This window comes from Mustela putorius, unplaced genomic scaffold (genome assembly GCF_011764305.1).
Source record: "Mustela putorius furo isolate JIRA1106 unplaced genomic scaffold, ASM1176430v1.1 tig00003834_pilon_pilon_pilon, whole genome shotgun sequence".
NCBI lineage: Eukaryota > Metazoa > Chordata > Mammalia > Carnivora > Mustelidae > Mustela > Mustela putorius.
Genome location: NW_025421987.1, coordinates 98352407 through 98371779, shown reverse-complemented (window position 1 = coordinate 98371779; position 19373 = coordinate 98352407). Strand labels below are relative to the sequence as shown.

At 43.2% G+C, this 19373-nt stretch overlaps 1 protein-coding gene across 23 annotated transcripts in view; it reads left to right on the top strand.

Moving 5' to 3' along the window:
- Positions 1 to 19373, top strand: part of KALRN (kalirin RhoGEF kinase) — a 659936-nt gene that overhangs the window by 244760 nt on the left and 395803 nt on the right. For all 23 annotated transcript variants that reach the window (XM_045088796.1, XM_045088794.1, XM_045088793.1 and 20 more), the window contains exon 6: positions 9936 to 10058. In XM_045088796.1, coding sequence (XP_044944731.1) covers positions 9936 to 10058 — 123 coding nt within the window. The remainder of the gene's footprint in view (positions 1 to 9935; positions 10059 to 19373) is intronic.

The following is a 19373-nucleotide window of genomic DNA, read 5'->3' as shown; positions in this document are numbered from 1 at the left end:
ACCCAGTGGGGGCAGATAGCTTGGTATAAGGGAGAAACTAGAGTCTGGGGAGACCAGTATGGAAGCAATGGCAGTAATATAGGCAGGAGGGGTTGGGGGGTGAGTAGCAGCAGGAATGGAAAATAAAAGGCATATTTCAGAGTTATTTGAGGAAAGAAAGAACGAATGGGATCTGGGGAATCGGGTGAAGATGTGGGATGTCAGAGGAAGGTAAGAGTTCATGGAAAAGGCACAGTAGTGGGAGATGCTGCAAGGGGATATTCATATTGAGTCAAGCCACTAAGAGTAGTCCAAAATTTAAGTGTATATTTGGGAGACAGTTTGATAGTGGGTTTAAAAGCATAGGCTTTGGAGTCATGCAGATCTAGATTTGAGCCTTCAGTATACCTCATTTGAGTCTTCATTATGTGATGCGGGCCAAGTTGTTTATCTATTTCCATAACTACGAAAAGGTAGTGATGATGGCATCCACTAGCTCCAAGGGCTGAGGACTAAGATGATGCTATGAAGCTCACTGTACAGAGCCCAGCACACACTTGGTATTGTCTTTTATGGGGGAAGTCACGCTTAGAGAGAATCCTGGAACAGAAGAAATTGCATGGGATTTAGGTTCAGATGGACACTGGGATTCTAAATTCATCCCCATCACTTCCAAGCTGTGGGATCATTGGCCATCTGCTGCAACTCTTCGTACTGACTTTTCAGCATGTTTAAGATGGATTGAATAATACTTTCTTTGCAGCCTTATTATAAGGACTACATGAGGTCATCCACTCAAGTACTTGGTATAGTACCTCACGTACAGCTTGGTGCATGAAATGGGGAGCACTACTCATGTTGTTGAGGCTGTGAGCCTGGATGGATTTTCAGGTGGGCAAAGCCTGGTGAATAAAAGGCAGAGGGCTTAGGGTCAAGTTGGGAGACTGTCACAGTGAGGGTGTGAGGCACACGAAAGGAGGTCTCAAAGGGCCAGCGAGAGGAGCAGGAGGCACGTTTGGATAGATCAGTGTAGGACTGGACGACTGGTCAGCTTTCAAACTGAGAGTGTTTCTATTGCTTTTGCTGGGCAGAGACATGAGGTGTCTGGGAGGAGCGTGAGTGTGGACACATTGGCGCTTGGGGGAGAATTCCATGGGTGTGTGGGAGGCAGGGGGTGGAGGCATGGGAATGCAGGAGGGGGAAGCGAGGCATGTCTGCAGCCCATGGCCTGCCCCTGAAAATGACCTGGTGCAGGGGCCAAAGAGAGGGAGTTTCATAACTCCCTTTCACAAAGGTCCATGTCAGATCGTGATGAGAGACCAAAGGGAAGGAGTGAGAGAAGGAAGAACTCAGAAAGGCAGAGATGGTTGGTTTTCCTGTGGGTGCAGACTTAAGGCAGTAGTAAAGGTAGAGCCTATTACAAGGAGTTAGGGAGGAAGTGGGTGGAGGGAAAACAAAGGCAGCAGGGGGCAGAATGTACTTCTGGAAGGCTGGTGGTGATAGAAAAGGGGGCTGGAGTGAAGCTCTGAGCACAGTGGAAGGTGGAGCAGCAGGGTTAAGAGCCTCAGCCCTGGAACTCGGCCTCCCGGGTTTGAATCTCAGCTCTGCCGCTCATTAGCAGTGTGGCTTTGGCAAAACTAATTAACCTCTCTGTGCCCTACCTGTAAAAATGGAAAGGATAATATTGGGGATTAATATCTGGGCGATGAGTATGATTTTAAGAGGATTAAATGAGTTGGCATCGTGCCTAGCACATAGTGAGCGTTCAGCAAATATAAGTGGCTGTTAATGTTGTTAACACTGTCATTGCTCCATCACTAAAAGAAGGTGAGAATGAGAGAGGCAGATGGAGAAAGGCAAGACAAGAAGAGGCACGGTGCTGCTGTTTGTATAGTCTGGCTTTGAAATATGGAGGCAACACCTGCAGGACACCTGATTGCAGGACCACCACTGTGGGTGACATTTCGCACTCATCTACTCAGGGCGATAGAATATGGGAGCCATGGTTTACCAACAGGACAGTCTTTGCACTAATCCGGCTCAGCTGCAAGGAGACAGGAGGCGCAGTGGGCAGCTGCAGAGGCTGACCTGGCTTATGAACTCCATGCCCGACAGGAACCAGTATCTCTTGTAAGAGGTTCATTGGCACAGTTGCCAGGACCCCTGCAACGGACGTGCCAGTTACAGGAGTTATTAAACTCTGGGAAGCCCAGTGGATGGTGTCCCCCTCAGGTATTCATAGTTCATCCATCATCTCTCCAGGCCAGAGAGAGTTTACCGGTCACGGTGGGTGTTCTTACCATAGGCAACATGATTTTGTAACATGTTGTCACACACTGTCTTCCCCTGTCTCCAGGGAAACAGAATGGGGATATTAGCATGCAGAAGGGGAAAGAGTTTTTGTTCACTCCTTACTCACGATGGGATATATGTCTATTTTATAGAGAAACTGGGGCTCTTCTGGATGGGAGCAACATGTTAGAAGGCTAGATCTGAGATCTAGGAATTAGGGAATTTAGAGTATGAAAAGTTTAAGAAACATGCTAGGAGATTGATAGCATGTCTATGGGTTAGAGAGAGAGCCGGGTCAGTGAAATTATTTGGCATCCTAGCTGATTTGGTGATAGGGTCTCCCAGGTAACCAGGCTGAGCCATTTTCCCTAGAGCAGCTGGATTTATGGTGAAAGATAAAAATTGCTTGTCTTCTATATAACATACGGAAGTCCACCAGTTGACATGTCAGAAACCTACAGGAAAACGGGCAGAACCCAGAGCCCCTCCTCTCCCTCAGTAGATATTTGTTGACACCTACATATATCGGGCACAAGTCCTAACTGCCTATGCTTTACCAGTGTCGAGATGGTCCCTCAGAACCCTGAATGCCTGTGACCTGCGAGCCTTGCAGATACAGATGGGGCAAGGTGTCAAACTCTCCAAGGAGGAATTCTAGGAACATAGAAACTAGGTCCACATGTGGGGTCCTTTATCTTTTCTCTCTCTGCTCTCTTTTTCCCTTAGCAGGAGAGCTTGCAATCCTTGGAGAACAGATCATTGCAAACCAGGCTTGAAGGGTCTTAAGGGTCCTGGCGTTTGTGTGTTGTCCTGCTTGCATGAGAATTTATGCCCCAGCATCAGTTAGAGTTCAAGTGATTGCAGAACTGTAAAGTGAAGACATTAGTCTTCAGTTCCCTCGCACTTCTCATTCCCTCTCCCTTTCTACCTCTCTTGTCCCACCTCAGGTTGGATCTTGCCCCTGGGTCAGGATCACAAAGGGCCTTGCCTTCTCCCTGAGCTCTTTCTGTATCCACAATCAACTAATTCCAGGGGGAGCTGCAAGAATGCTGCATTTTAATAGTAGTCTCTCCTGAGTGAAAAACCATGAGGAGCAAAAGGGACTGAGTCTAAGAGTGAGAAAGTTGGGGATGGGAGAGAGGGTGCGAAAGGGAGGGTCTGGAAGCAAGGCAGGAGAGAGTGAGGTCCTGGTAGGGCAGGAGGGCACCAGTGCCCTCAAGCATAACTCTGAGAGGATGGACGTGTCTCTGAGTCCTGTGTGGGCAAGGGCACCCCCAGCACTCCTCTGTGTATGTGAAGGTGGAGGAGGTGGAGGGTGTACAGGTGTCTCTGTGTTCACAGCACCCTGTGGTCACTGTGGGGATGCCTCTTGGGGAGGGTAGGGCGAGGAATGTGTTTGTATCTGAGCTGCAGGTGTGATTTCTATTAGCCTGCAGGGATTTTGCAGTAAGGTGAACTTACTGCAGTTTTAAATCCATACCTTTCATCCATTTTGTGCTTTAAATGAAAAAATTAGGGAAATATATATATTAGAATATGCCCATTATATGGATTTTGAAATCTATCAGGTGAGTAGCACTTAAAGCATGAAACTGTTATTGTATTTGAATCTCACTATTACCCTAAGGTCCAAAGAGTGTCAATTGTTATCCCATTTTGCAGATAAGGAAATGGAGGCTCAGACCAATCTGTACTAGAGCCCGGTATTTGGAGGCTTTATTCTTTGTACTGACCACACACCACATGTCCCAGGCATAGCAATGTTCACCAACAAGGATTTGTTAACACAGTTATGGCATAAACTTCTATGGCTGGGTCACTCCTGTATATAAGCAGAGTCAAGGAGACACAGGTGACATCGGAATGTACATATTTAGGCAAAGAAAATTCTTTGGTTGCCTTCTATCCTCTTAATCAACTTATCAAAGCTGAGTATGAGCAACTTTAAAACCAATATAATCTATAATTGTAGACTGTACAAAATACTAACACTAGGTGGTAAGGTGCTTTGAAAGTTAAAACTCTAAATCAGATGCCATTGCTAAATTTGGCAAATGAAGGCAAATAAGCCCAAGATTCTTATTTAATTTCTTTGCTCTATGAAATAGTTTATGCTTCATTAAAAACAGAACTGAACAATAATAACCTTTTAGCCATCCCTATCTTTGTAAGAACAGGGGAAAAAGGTTTCTGTTTATTTTCCTATTTTGCATATAAATAGATTCTTTATATCATTTTTATATATTAAGAACCAGATTTTTATATTTTCACTGAATTTTAGCCAGCATTAAAAAAAATCATTTAGTTTAGTTAAAAGCAAAACAGGAGAAAGAAAAAAAAACATAAAAACGCAAGTAGCTTACATGTAACATCTATCTTCTTAATGAGACAAAACTATGTTAGTTTCTAAACAAAAAGGTAAAATTTCATTATCTAGACATGAACTTTCTTTCCTCTTGGAGGAATTTTGTTATTATATTACATTCTGTTGAACCTGCCATTTGTAGCTTCTCAAAAAAAAAAAAAAAAAGATGAAAGTGTTTGAAACTACTGTGGAGATATTTTCTTTAGTTTTGTTTGTTTGTTTATTTGTCTGTTTGTTTTCTTTAGCTCTTTGTGTCAGTCTAGTTCAAGTGTCTTCCAGAGAACCCAAATCACAAAATGACCTCGCTGGAAGGGAGCGTAGGCAGGCCAGCTTGTCTCGGGATTAGCCTGTGGCCAGCTCACTCATGCATTCATTTCTCTTGAGAAATATTTATTGTTTCGTGGAGCTGTTTGAATCAGCTGTCCCAGGCCTTGGTGGGGCAGGGGTGAGGGGAGAGGAGCAGGCTGGTTATTGGAGAAGGAATGGCCCTATGTGAAGGATAGCATGTTACCTTCTCTGGAGTCTCACAGGCCCTGGTGGCTGCCTTTTGGGGGGTAACTGCCCTGGGGAGACCAGACACAAGACATCCTACAGCCGTGTGCCTGGTTCAGCAGGCACTCAGTGAATGTGTGCTGTGTGGAGTCGATGAATTCTAGACCCTGGGCTTCGCTTCTCTGTGCCTGTTTCCCATCAATAAAATAGTCATGATGGATGCAATGAAAGTGTTGAATAGACATGTTACGTAGAAGCTACATACAAGCAGTGGAAAGAATGGCGGGAGGAACCATCATCCCTTGACCTGAAAGATTTCCAGGGGGGTGGGGAGTAGTAGAGTAGACAATTCCTGGGCTGGAGGCAAGGAGGATGATAGATAGGTTACACATTAGAAGCCTGGAGGCTTCCAAGATTACACATTAGATTACACTTTAGAAGCCTATGCCTTCCAAGACCTTAGGACTGACAGATGGAGACCCACAGGTGTAGAGAAGGCTTTCCTCTTCCACCTCTGCCCCACAGTCACCCCTAGACTTACTATAATGTATTTGCCTTGCTGTTATAGCCCTGCACCATGGAGAAAGGCTGCCAGGGTGGTTCTGGTACCAACCTTATAAGGTCAAAAACTCCCCCTCCCAATCTGTGAGAGTAGCCCCAAAATGATTGGAAACAGCCTGTATCAGAGATCACCTCACTGTACATCACCACTCCTCCCAGCCCAGAAAGACCCACTAAGTATGCAGTCCCAAAACAACATAGGGGCCAGCTCCACCTCACAGAACCTTGCCTGCTCTCCCCTAGAGAAGGTACAGTTGCTTGAATAAAAACAGTTTTCTGCCTTCACTTTGGACACTGATCTCTAACTCTTTATTTCATCAGTGCCAAGAGCACAGACACAATGCTTTTTGCACTGATATTCTGAACTCTAACACCTCAGACAAATATCAGGGCTGAGACTAACAAATTGCCTTTCTCTGGCTATCAAATAATGCCAGTTTTCTCACTGTCATTCTTTACCTCAAAAGTTAGAAACATAAGTTGCAGCAATGAATATACATACCTTCTGATCCAGGAGACTCATTAAAACTATTTTATTCTGAATGAAAAAAAAATATTTCGTAAGTTTCCAAATCGGAGCTTACCTCCTTTCTGGGAACCATGTATCCCTTGCAAATGAGGAGGAACCCCAAAATGAGACTTGCCCACAGTCTCATAGGGAGTTAGTGGCAGAACCAAGCCGAGCCAGCTGAGACCTCATCCTGCTTGCTGCACACTTGCCCGTGAGTGCACACATGTGCACGTGTACATACATGTACATGCATTCTTTCCATAGCCAGAGGCACTGAATGCAGCAGAAATGACCGTGATGCTTGCAGACAACCAGGCCTATAAGGGTGCAAGCCATATACCATGGGGCGGTAGACTCAGGCCCAGAGAAGACTCAAGACTGTCTCTTAAGCAATAGGCGCCTTGGAGAGACTCTGGTTTCTGATATCACATGGAACTGTCTGGTCCCCAGAGTAGCTCTTTTTCTTTCTTCCCAGCTACAGAGATATGTCACCTCTTTGGAGCACTGCCTCCTGCACAGCTGATCTTGCCAGAATCCCTGGCCCCTGGAGAGCTGCCAGGAGGCTCCAAGTGGGAGGCAGAATCCAGCTGAATGGCCTGGGTGCTGACATCACGCAAGAAGCCCATTCAGAGAGGTGCACGGTTCCTCCAGTGCTCCTTCCTCTTGCCTGTCCTTTAGTTCCCTTCTCTTCCTTTCCACCCTAACTGGCCCCCGTCCAGCAATCCCTGCTCTGTAGTCCATCCCCACCTGGCACCAGGCAATCTCATTGTTCTGGTGCTAGCAAGAAACTCCACTGCTGGTTTGATTGTCTAGGTATTTGTCGAACAGAAAGTACAGGGAAGGTCACTTCTCAGCCCCTGGGATACCCAAGAAAGTATGTCGAGTGAGTGCTTTTCATCACAAATTCCACGGACTTCAGGCATTTCAGAGTTTCATTAACTTTATTGATTCTTTTGTCAATGAAGAAAAGAGATGAGAAATTATTTTAAAATGGGGTTGAGAGGCAGAATTTTAAAGACCAAAAATTACAGAATAAGATTCCTCTACACTCCTGGGACATTTGTCTTCTTTTTCCCTTTGTCCTTAATAATAATTGAGGGGAAAAAAAATCAAAGTCCCCGTGAGACTGACTGAGGCTGGCTGACCCAGGCTAGTGCACACAGCAGATGTTGGCCCAGCCTCTGCAGGAGCCCCCAGCCGGAAACGTCGTCTGGCAGCCGGAAATGTCCTCTGACACCCAGAAATGAAGAGAGACACTTTCATCCTTTCTTTATTATCCAGATAGGCAGCTGGGAGTGATGTGGGGAATTCAAAAAAGAGAATCGCCTCCAGATCACACATGTTCGCCTTCAGAAGGTGTTATACTTACGTGTAAGTTGTCACAGCCTTGATGTCTCTGTCCTGACCCCCAGACACAGAAGCCTCACTGCCCGCAGCACACCTCTGCTTGAAACTCTCGTAAGCCTGTCAAACTTGGCACATCTAACACAGAACTCACTATCTCCTGTCTCCCATCCCAGTTTCTTACCTCCTCTTTAGGTAGCAGTTGTGGTGGCAACTTTCCTACGAGGACCCAGAGTGCCATGCCTGACTCCTGGCTGTCCCTTAGCTCTTCCTCGCCCTCCCTCCCCAAACAATTAGGAGTCTTCATCCCTTTCCTAGGAGCTCTCAAGCCTGCCCGCTTTGCAGACTCCCCTGTCACACCCTTGAGCCTGGCTTCCAGGTTTTCACTGCACCCCTCACCAGGATTACTGCAACAGCCTCTAACCCTTCTCCCTGTCCCTCCTGCCCACATCCCACACTGCAATCAAAGCTCACATCACATTTCACTGCTTGGCTTAAAACCTTCCACACCACTTGCTGCCCACAGAATATAGTCCAGGTTTCCTAAAGCCTATTTCCAGGGCTGTCCATGGTCGGCTGTCCCGGCTACCTCTCCAGCCCCATCTTCTCACTTCAGACTTCAGAAGCACAACAGGAATGCTTTCAGAGCCCTCCACACACTGGGCTGCCCTGAGTTCTGCTTCTTTGGTCTCCCCATTGCCTGGAGCTCACATCCCTCCCATCTCCACATGGCTAATACCTACCTGAGGACTCAGCTCAGGTTGGTACCTCCTCTGGGAAGCCTTCTCTGCACTTCCTTGTTCTCATTTCATTAAGGGTAGCTGCTAGCTTGGTAGAACATATGGGACTTTATTTAGATAGAGATTTTTTCAAGTTGTGATTTTATTCAAGTCCTATGCCACATTGTACTAATACTATATCTGAGTCCTTGTTTGCTTTCCATGCTGGGCTTTAACCCACTGAACTCAAGGACCACGTACATGTTAGTCACTTCTGCTTTTCCATTGCCTTGGACAGTGCCTGGCACATAGCAGGCGTCCTGCAAATATTGGTTGACTATAACTGAAAAAGTAAAGTCACTTTACTATCCGAAGGGAAATAATAAATGAGTCTGGGCTCCTACCTCCAGGAAGGCAGGTGCCATCTTTGCCACTGCCCCGCCTGCACCTGTGCTCAGCTCCTCCCTTCATGCTATACCCTGCAGCTGAGCCCATCCCAAGTATGGAGCCTCAGTTCAAGTAGAGGAGTCCTTTTTTCCAAAGGCTTCACACCTTTCCTGGCTATGTCACTTGACTATACCTGAATGATAAAGAGGATTTCTTGACTCAGGTACTAGGAAGTCCAGAGACAAGGCAGAGATCGGGCAAAGCTCAATCAGGGATCTATACCCTTTCTCTCTCATGGGCTTCACCCTTAAGCTGCCGCAGAATGACTGCAACAGTTTGAGCTCAGAATCACCATGACAGTATCAGAGGGAGAGAAATTATATCTAAGAAGTAGGGTCTGTTTTCCCAGATGCTTCTAGGCAGATGTCCCCCCATATTTTATTGTACTGAGTCAGGTAGCATTCCTGTTCCTTAGACAGTCCCATTGGCTGGGAAATGTCCTACATTGATTGGTTTAGATCTGATGTCCCGAGGATGGATAACCCTTAGAGTAATCCCTCCCTTGGAATTGGGGTTCTGGTCACATCCCCTTAATGTGTGTGGGCTGCCTGGGAGAAAGGTAAAAACAAACAAACAAACAGACAAACAAACAAACAAAACCAAGGCACAGAGCTAAGGAGGAGAAAAATAGCTCAGTGCTCACCGTGCCAGCCAGAACTCAGCCTATCCTTAAAATCCTCCTCTTCTGGTTCCTGATGGATTATAGTAGAAACCCTGGAACTGGGAGACTAGTGAGTTACAAGAAAAGGTGGCATAGTCTAGAGTCAATGCAACAATGTGTGTTATTGGGTGATGTGATATGGGACAGGACATGTTAGGATGCCCTGTTGCTTCCAATAAGGGTTTCTCTCTTCTACTGCAATAGGGAATGGATTCAGCCACCACGTGCCCCTCAGCCCCATCCCCAAAGCAAGCCTGGGGCCCTTTTGAGGAGTTGATAGGGACAATAAAACAGCTGCTTCTGCCATCTCCCTGATTCTTACTCATTTTCTCTTTTTCCCATAGGCTCTATATGGTAATGCAGAGGCTGATGATGCATCCTTATGCTAAAAGTGAGGGCTTTCCTGGGAAACTGGGCTGTGGGCCACCCCCACTCTGAGAATAATGACTGGTTCTCACTGGGCACCAGCGGGAGGACTCTTTTTTCCTTCCAGTAGCTCTGGGAGTTTTGCACTGTTGGGCCCATGGCCCTTCTGACTACTGCGTACCTTCTTGTCCCCTCTAGATGTTTGACTGGATAAGCCACAACAAGGAGTTATTCCTCCAGAGCCACACAGAGATCGGCGTGAGCTACCAACATGCCCTAGACCTCCAGACGCAGCACAATCACTTCGCCATGAACTCCATGGTGAGTGGGGGGCCATGAACTCCATGGTGAGTGGGGGGCCATGAACTCCGTGGTGAGTGGGGGGCCATGAACTCCGTGGTGAGTGGGGGGCCATGAACTCCGTGGTGAGTGGAGGGCGTTCTCAGCACCACCTCTGGAGGCAGGACAGTGAGGGGAGGAATGGGAGGAGGGGCGGGATAGAAACAGACTTGAGACCCGAGTAAGCGGGAGGGACTCTGAACATGCCAACTTTAGCATTCCATGGGGTTGTGTGCAGGACATGTGGCCAGCCAGCCATGCCTATAGCAGATTATGGCCCATTTCTGCCTCTGGACTCTGCTTTGCTTGGTGGAAGGAAGGTGCTGGGGTTGTAGAAGGCATTTGCTCAGCACAGGATGATAAGGGAAAGTTGTGGGTTCCATTCTGCTGGTTTAACCACATCTTTTGGTCCCTGGCATATGTGAGTCACTGAGCTGGGATGGTGACGGACCTCAGGCTCACTGGAAACATTTCACTGGAAGTAGTTGAGTGAATTGGGGCTGTTTATACTGGAGAAGGGGAGCCTTAAGGGACATGCAGGTGATGTCTTTAGATATTGACAGGGCTGCCTTTGGAGAGATAATTCTAGAATTGCTCTTTGTTGGTCTAGGAGGCAGGACCATCTAGGGGAGTGTAGTTGGAGGGGGAGGCAAGACATGGCTCAGGGAGACGGGATGCACTGGGGGTTAGTGAAGTCCCAAGGCTGCAGAGTGTTTAAGCAGAGTGTTCAATATTCCTCTGTGATGCTGAATTCACAGAGGAATATTTGCTAGCTGTGTGGCCATAGGGAATTTCCTTCCCTGGCCTTCAGGTTCTTCATTCATTCATAAAATGGAAATAATAGCTACCTTGTAAGGTTGTTGTGAGGAGCTGATGAGGCGATTGTAAAATCAGTTGGAGTTGTGCCTGGTACATTGCAGGTTGTCAGTTAATATTGGTATGATAATAATGATGGTGGTGATGGTGATATAGGAGCCTAGTCCAGATAAAACCCATGATTACTTGTAAATCTAATACTCTGGGATTCTGTTTTTTCCACGTGGTTGCCCCAAGACTTTTCTTCAAGATCTTGTCTGCCCTTTGAACCCCCTGTATTCAAAATGCCTGTAGCCTAATTATGCCTCAACTTACCTCATTCTATCTTCTGCCCACTATTCCTATTTGTGCTCCTTGTTCGAAAGAATAGCTCCACCACCCCATATCCATCTGAACACAAAGACACCTTATTTCAGCCAGCGATGCTGAGAAGGGAGCAAGTATTAGAAAAATGTAAACATGGAGGATCATGGAGGCCAAAAAGCAAGAGAATTTCAATTTCTACCAGGTTGTTTTAAATATGCTGTGTACCAGACTTCATGTACTGAAGAAGAAACAAACTGGCCTTAAGTTGTATGGTGTCTAGTTGGGGAAATAACCCAATTTAGTTGGGGAAATAACCTGCAGCTTGAAATGTGCAGGATAGAGATGTGCTGAGTTAACTGAGAACCCGAATACCTCACTCATATAAAGCAACAGGGATTTATTTCTTGCGCCTATCACATGCCCACCATTGGCTGGGAGGCGCTCTACTCATCACAGTCCCCTGGGACTCAGGCGGATGGAGAGGCTGCTGCCTCAGATGTTGCTGCCTGTCCCATGTGTGCTGGCTTTGAAGCTTCTGCTTAGAAGTGACACATCCCACCTCGTTAGCCACCACCAGGCATACGGCCACGTTGAACTTGCTGGGTGGGGATATGTGGTCCTCCCACATGCTAGGGAGGAAAATGTGAGGTATCTGCCGACAGCCATGATGACTAGCCCTGGAAACCATAGCCAGGTGGAGAGGTTGTGGAGATAATCATCATGAAATTAGCAGAGTAAGACAACTGTGGCCGCAGAATAACAGGTTGTGGGACCAGGCAGGGAAAACATCAACAGTGATCTGGTTATCAGTTTGTACCTACAACAGACTTAGGTCTTCATCTGCATGTAAGGACTCATTTCTGTCTAACCAGTCTCCTATAATTATGTCCCATCCCTTGCTCGATTTAGTCACAGAGGAGCAAAGCAATTGATTACAGGTGATTAAGAACGTGGACTCAAATCTAGTCAAGTTTGATTATCTGGGTACCTTGTGGGCTTCCCCTGGTGAGTTTGACAAATTCTGTGTCAGAATCTTCATGTCACCCAACTGCTTGGCCCTAAGGCAGACAGACTCATTTTTGATAAGAAGCGAAGAGAAACGTAGTTAGGGAGGCAAGTCTGCTACCAAGCCCCTCAAAGCAAGAAACTACAAAGCTAAGTAGAGCAGTTGGTTTTGAATGATCTGCTCTGCAGCCCCTCTCTGTTCTTATGGATCACTGGGAGTTAATGGCACAACAGAAACCTTTCTCCCGACAAATTGACTTCTGAAGTCTCCATTTTCAGGACAAAAAACAAGGGAGGAAATTTACGGAAGGGAAATATCTTGTGGAGCTGGGAGAGAGAGAAGAGGAGATTTAATATACAACAGCCAATTAGCATGTTCAGCGCATCTCATGGTCTCCCACAGCTGACTGTGAAGGCAGGCCACTCGCAGAGGCCTCCTTGGACTGATTAGGCTGGCTCTCCTCTCTGGCTGGAGGGCAAGGCAAGGGACATCCCAGGGTTGTTTGATCAAGTTGTCTGGGCACTAGTGCTTTATAAACATGCCTCCCACTGTGCCTTTGTTAACCCGTAGGTTTACAGGTTTGTTAGTAAAAGCAACTTCCACAAAGAAGGATGTCAGCATCCCAAACAGGTAAAAGGAGGGAATTACAGACTCATTTTCTCTGGCCTGAGTGATGGATGTTGCTGCCAAGAAACGGATGAATGCAAGCAGCTACTGCTGGAGCCCGGTGACTATAGAAAGATCCACTACTCAGGGGAAGTGGGATTGTGGATTGTTCTGTAAATTCACTGAGGCATTTCTCTTTCTGTTCTTGGAAATTATATACCCACCTATACATATACCCACAAATCTGTCCATGTAAATGCACATGTAGTGTGCTTTGTTTCAGGTTATAAGTAAGTTCTTTCGGTATTCATTGCTGAAATAGGCTAGTGACTCCATATCTTTTGGGGAGGTCACAGACCCCTAGAAATCTAAGGAAGCTTGTGGGTCCTCTCCCCAGATTAAGGTGTATATGAGCATTTTTTTTTTTTAGATAATCTCAGGGGATTGAAGAGTACCCTAAAGCCTTTCAGTCCACCTCTCCAGTTTAAGATCTTAAGAACTTCATGATTTCTTCATGCATTCATTCCCCAGATAATTAAGGATCAGCTGTTGTACTGGATAGTGGGCATATGGTGGCGAACAAAAGAGAGATGGTCTGCCCCATGGAGGGTCCAGTGGAGAGACGGATGTTTAATAAATCATCTCACAAATAAATATATAATTACAAACAAGTAAGTGTTATGTTTGAAGAGTAAGGTATGCTATAATAGGGGATAATAAAAGAAACTCAATTTAAATGAGGAGTCAGGTACATTTTTTAATTGACAGTCAACCCTGGCATAAAGCTCATTTTTTTAATTGATAGTAATTAATGGCCTGCGATGGATCAAAGAACTCATAATTAAAGAATTTCTAGGTATATTGTTTTATAAATAAAATCAACCAACTTATAATGTATCAGGTTTTTGTTTTCATGTGTCTAATTTTATATACTCGTTAAAGACCCCACTCCAGCTGAGGTGACCACTGCTGAGAAATAATTTCATATCATTAAATCATGGAAGAAAAGCCAGAAGTTTCCTAAGTTCTATCAATGGATTGGTACCAATAAAGGCCATCAATTATTAACATACATATATTAACATATAACATATAACATGTATGTATTAACATACAAATATTAACATAACATAGTGGGGGAGTGTTACCCTACTGAGTAAGGTACATGAGCAACTCTGAAAGAAAAAGGTTAAAATTGGTTGATCTTTGGATTTTTGCCATAACAAGTTTTTGTTTTTGTTTTTTTACAATTCCCACTGGGAAATTCTAGATTTTTTGATCTTCAAAATAACAACAGCAATGACAATGATAATAACAATAACAATAATGTCATCCTACCTACTAAACCTAGTAGGAAAATATTCTCAGGCTTCTTACAGTGCCTCAGAAAGCCAGGTTTCTTGAGCTCTCTGAGGCCTTCCTCTTGCTTAACTCTGCCTGTCACTGTGGAATCCTTTCTTACAAATTCTCTTTCCTCTGAGTGTGGCCTTCTCTGATGAGAGTGTGGACAGATGGAAGTATGGTTGATCTTTACTATGCAATCAAACAGTCATGTAGCCATCCATGTTCTATTTCTTCGTGAAAAAGACACTCGCAGGAGTAAATCCAAACGTAATGCAGCTTATTTACAGTTTTAATTAGCTGGTTCTTTGGGAAAAAAATAAATTGCTAATGGCTTCTGTCTAGAGTTTTAAAATATGAAATGATGTTCATTTTCTATTATTATGACTGTGAGGATTCACATTAGTGATAACCGTGTGCAGCTGGGTAGTAGGAATCCTTTCTGCTATAGCATGTTTGATAGCTGCTTTAATCCTAATAATTTGTTCACCAGAGGCATGTATTGCCATTTGTGTGTAAATTAGGCCAATTGGAGCAAAACCCGTGGTGTTCTTTCTTTTTGTTTTGAGGGAAAATTGCAAAATTGGTAGCAACAAGGGAAAGTCAGATCTGGTGCAAGAGAAATAAAGATGCTGAGGCAGGTCTCCTGATCCCAATTTGAGAAGCCTTGCTTTGGGGTCATCTGTGATCTTTGATGCTTGGGATCCCCAAACCATGATTCTTTAGCACTTCCCCAACCTCAAACAGGGAGCACTTTTCATAATGATAATGTTTCTAGATTCCAGTGTAAACACACACACACACACCACACACACACACACACACACACACTTGTGATGTTTAAATAGCCTGTATTTGATCCTGCCATAGCTGCAAAGCTCCTTAGTAGACATAGAACCTGTTTAAAGAAGTAAAAGATGAAGAAGAAGAAGAGGAGGAGGAGGAGGAGAAGGAAGAAAAAGAGATCTATCTTGTCTGGTGTGCATTTGTCTTTATAGTACAATTTTTTTCAAAGAATCACATAGTGAGAGATGCCTTGGTGGCTCAGTTGGCTGAGCATCCAACTCTTGATTTTGGCTCAGGTCATGATTTCAAGGTCCTGTGATTGAGCCCTACATGGAGCTTTGTGCTCAGTGGGGAGTCTGCTTGAGGATTCTCTCTCTTTCTCTCTTTCTCCCCTCCCCCAACTCACACAAGCTCTCTCTCAAATAAATAAATTGATCTTAAATAATAAAGAATAATGTAGTGAGCTTGCTAAAAATGCATATTTCTTTTGGCTCCCACCCTCGTCATAGGCAATCACAATCTCTGGAGAATGGGGCCCTAGGAACCTGCATTTTTAACAGGTTGCCTGCAGGTGGTTTATATGCACATTGAAGTTAGAGAACTATTGTTCTGTGGAATCTTTAAGTATGAAACATTCACTCCCTAAAAATAAAACATCAAAGTTCTGAAAGTCCACTTCCACTATGATAGCATGAAGAGCTCCACAGACCCACTCTCCAAGGGAACTGGTAAAAATAATTTAATTTAATTTAATTATTTTTTGGTGATAATTATTTTACAACAACTTTTAAAAGTCTCTGTAAATGGTCCTAAGTGTGTTCAGCAAGTGAAGTAATGTTTATTCAAGAAAATCTACAAAAACTCAACAAGAACATTGAGTCTGCAGTATTTGAACCAAGATGCCCTCTCTCCCTCTCCCTTCCCAGTTCAGTAAGATGAATTTGCCTTCCAAATTGGCGAAACCAAGAACATAGGGCCCCCAGCTCCCAGTTGAAGGACTGTCATCATAGGACATTTCTTATCCTGTCCCAAATAACCTGTTGCTGAAGCTAAGTTCTGGGTGAGTGTGGCCAAGCAGGGGGATTTCCTTCTTCTGCCTAGCTCCTACTCATGGAACAGAGGTTCTCCCATAGCTGCAACACTGCTGAGCATCCTAGGTTCCAATCTCCCTTGCCCCAGCTTGTAAGGCAGAGGTTCCATGCTGGGAGAGGCAAACTGAGGCCTGAGGCTACTCATGCTGAAAATTCACTGAATTTTTAGCTGCTAAGGTGGTGTGTGGGGGGAGAGTGTCATTCAGGAAGTACACTATTGTCCCTACTCTACCCCCAGAACCATGGCTCAGAGATTTTGCCTGGGGGATGGAAATAAACTAAAACATAGAGCTCCAAGTCTTTTCCTAAGGGAAATGACCTCATTTGCAACAGAGAGTAGAGAAGTTTAAGCCAACAGCAATGTCAAACATACCCTTAAGGAAATTCTGGTGATAATAGGCAGGCTAATGTGGTAGAGAGAACTGAGGATAGAGACCTTCTTGGGACAGAGCAAATCTCAAACACAGACCTCATAGACTCTCCCTACAAAGGAGACTAAATTTGGTTGGATAAGTCTAGGAGCATTTTTATGCCCCAGGACATTTTGAATAATCACCTGGCCATTAGTAGAATTTAATAGCTACAAGTGGTAAAAGAAAGAGAAAATTAAAGAGAGCACTACCAAGATCATTCTCATCCCAGGGTGACCATAGGAATACCCAAAGCAGTACCACCTGGGGAACATCAGAGGTCACCCACTGTGGGAGCTGAGGTAGAAATAGTCTTCACTAAAATAGTCCAGCCAATCACAAAACAAATAAGCAAATAATATTAACAAGCCCCAGAAGTGGGGGATGAGGACCCAGAGTGTTATAATATACTATCTAAAATGTTCAGTTTAAAAAAAAAAGAAGAAGAAAAAGAAGACACGCAAAGGAATAGAAAAATAGGACCAGGAAAAAAAAAAAGAAGAAGAAAAAAAAAAAACAGATAAAAAGCGTACACTGGAAAGACCAAGGAACAGAAATTGTCTTTGAAAGTGACCAGATGTCAGATTTAGCAAAAATTTCAAAGTAGCCATTATAAGTGGTTTTTTAAATGACATTGATAAATTATTGAACACTACATCTGAAACTAATGATGTACTATAAGTTGGCTAATTGATCTTAAATTTTTAAAAAAAATGAAACTAAAGGAAACAATGATTGAAGAAGTAAAAGAAAGTTTGATGATAATGTCTCCTTAAACAGAGAATATCAGTAAAGAGAAATTATAAAAATGAACCAAAAGGAAATTCTGGAGTTGAAAAATACAGTTGCTGAAATGAAAAATTCACTAGAAAGCTCAATAGTAGATTTGAACTGGCAGAAGAAAGAATTAGCAACCTTGAGAATAGATCAATATAAATTATACAATCTGAATAATAGAGAGAAAAAGAATGAAAAAAACCAGGACCTCAGAAAAATATGGTATGGGAGTACTAGAAGGAGAGGAGAGAATAGAATAGAAAAAATATCAGAAAAAATAATGGCTGAAATCTTCCCAGATTCATTAAAAAAACATTACAGAGCTAGGAAGCATAGGAAGCTCTAAGTAGGATAACTGCAAAATGACCTACAAACAGACACATCACACTAAAAATAGTGAAAGCAGGGGCACCTGGGTGGCTCAGTTGGTTAAGCATTCAATCTTGATTTCAGCTCAGGTCATGGTCTCAGTGTCCTGAGATCAAGCCCCATGTGGGAGTGGAGCTTAAAAATTCTCTCTTTCCCTCTCTCTCTTTCCCCTTCTTCCCTTGCCCCTCCCCCCTCTAAAAAATACTGAAAGCAAAGACAAAGAGAAAATCTTAAAAGCAGCATAAGAAAACTGACTTGTCACAAGGGAATTCCAATAAGTTTAAAGCTGATTTCTTATCAGGAACAATGGAGTTCAGAAGTAAGATAATATATTCAAAGTGCTCAAAGGAAAACACTGTCAACCTAGAATCCTATATCCAGCAAAGTTAGCCTTCTCAATGAAGGTGAAATACAGATATCCTCAGCCAAACAAATACTGAGAAAAGTTGTTTCCAGCAGACACACTTTATGAGAAATTACAAAAGAAGACTCTAAACAGTAATTTGAATCCACACAAAAAGACAGAGTACTAGTAAAGATAATTATGTACTATAAAAGACAACATAAATGCATATTTCTTCTTTTTCTTTTAGTTGATTTTAAAATTAATTGTACAAAATGTGTATAATGTGCTATTGGGCCTATAACAAACAGAAATATATGTGCCAGTAAAGCACAAGTGTTGGGTTGGAACAAAGCTGTATTGAAATATGGAAATTACTTCCTCTGGTAATTTGAATCCACAAGAGCTAATGAAAAGACCCAGAAATGATAAATGAGGAGGTTAATATGACAAAAGCTGTAAATATACACTTGTTCTTTTTTTCTCATTTCTATTTCTTTAAAAGACATGTATAAAATAGATCATATAACAATCTAACTTTAAGTTTGTAGCATTTATATCATAATATATATAGTAATAATATCACAAAAAGGGAGAAAGGGAAGAAAGCAATATAGGAATAACATTTTTACTCACTGGAATTAATTACATCTGAAGCCGATTCTGACAAGGGAAGTGCGTATAGTAAGCTCTAGAGCAGTAGTTAAGGAAATAACTCAGAAAATATAGTGAAAAAAATCAGTAAAGATGTTAAAATGCTACATTATGAAATATTCACCTAATGGAAAAGAAAGCAGTAGAGGAAGAATAAAGGTATAAAAATTGCGATGTAGATTAAAAGTAATATGGCAGACATAAATCCAACTATATCAATAATGACATTAAATGTGAAAGGGTTAAACACTCTACTCAAAAGTAGAGACTGTCAGCCTGAATTTTTAAAAAAAGAAACAACAAGATCAAACTATAGATTGTCTATAGGAGACACTCTTCAGATTCAAAGATTATAATACATTAGAAATAAAAGGTTGAAAAAAGATGTATTATGCAAACAGCAACCACAAGAAAGCCAGAGTGGCTGCATTAATAACAGATTTTTAAATAGACTGTAAAACAAAACAGAAAAATGTTACTAGAGATACAGTGGGACATTTTATATATAAAGCTATCTAAGTACCTAACAACAGAGCACCAAAATACTTGAAATGAAACTGAGAGAAAGTAAGAATACAATCCTACAATAATAGACTTTGACACTCTCACTTTCAGTAATGGACAGAAGATCAGTGAGAAAATAGGAAAACTGAAGCAAGGAAATAGAGGCTATAAGCCAAACTGACCTAAGAGACATCCTAGAATACTTCATCCAACAACAGGAGACCATACATGTTTCCCAAGAGTACATGAAAATTGTCCAGAATAGATCATATGTGAGGTCATAAAACA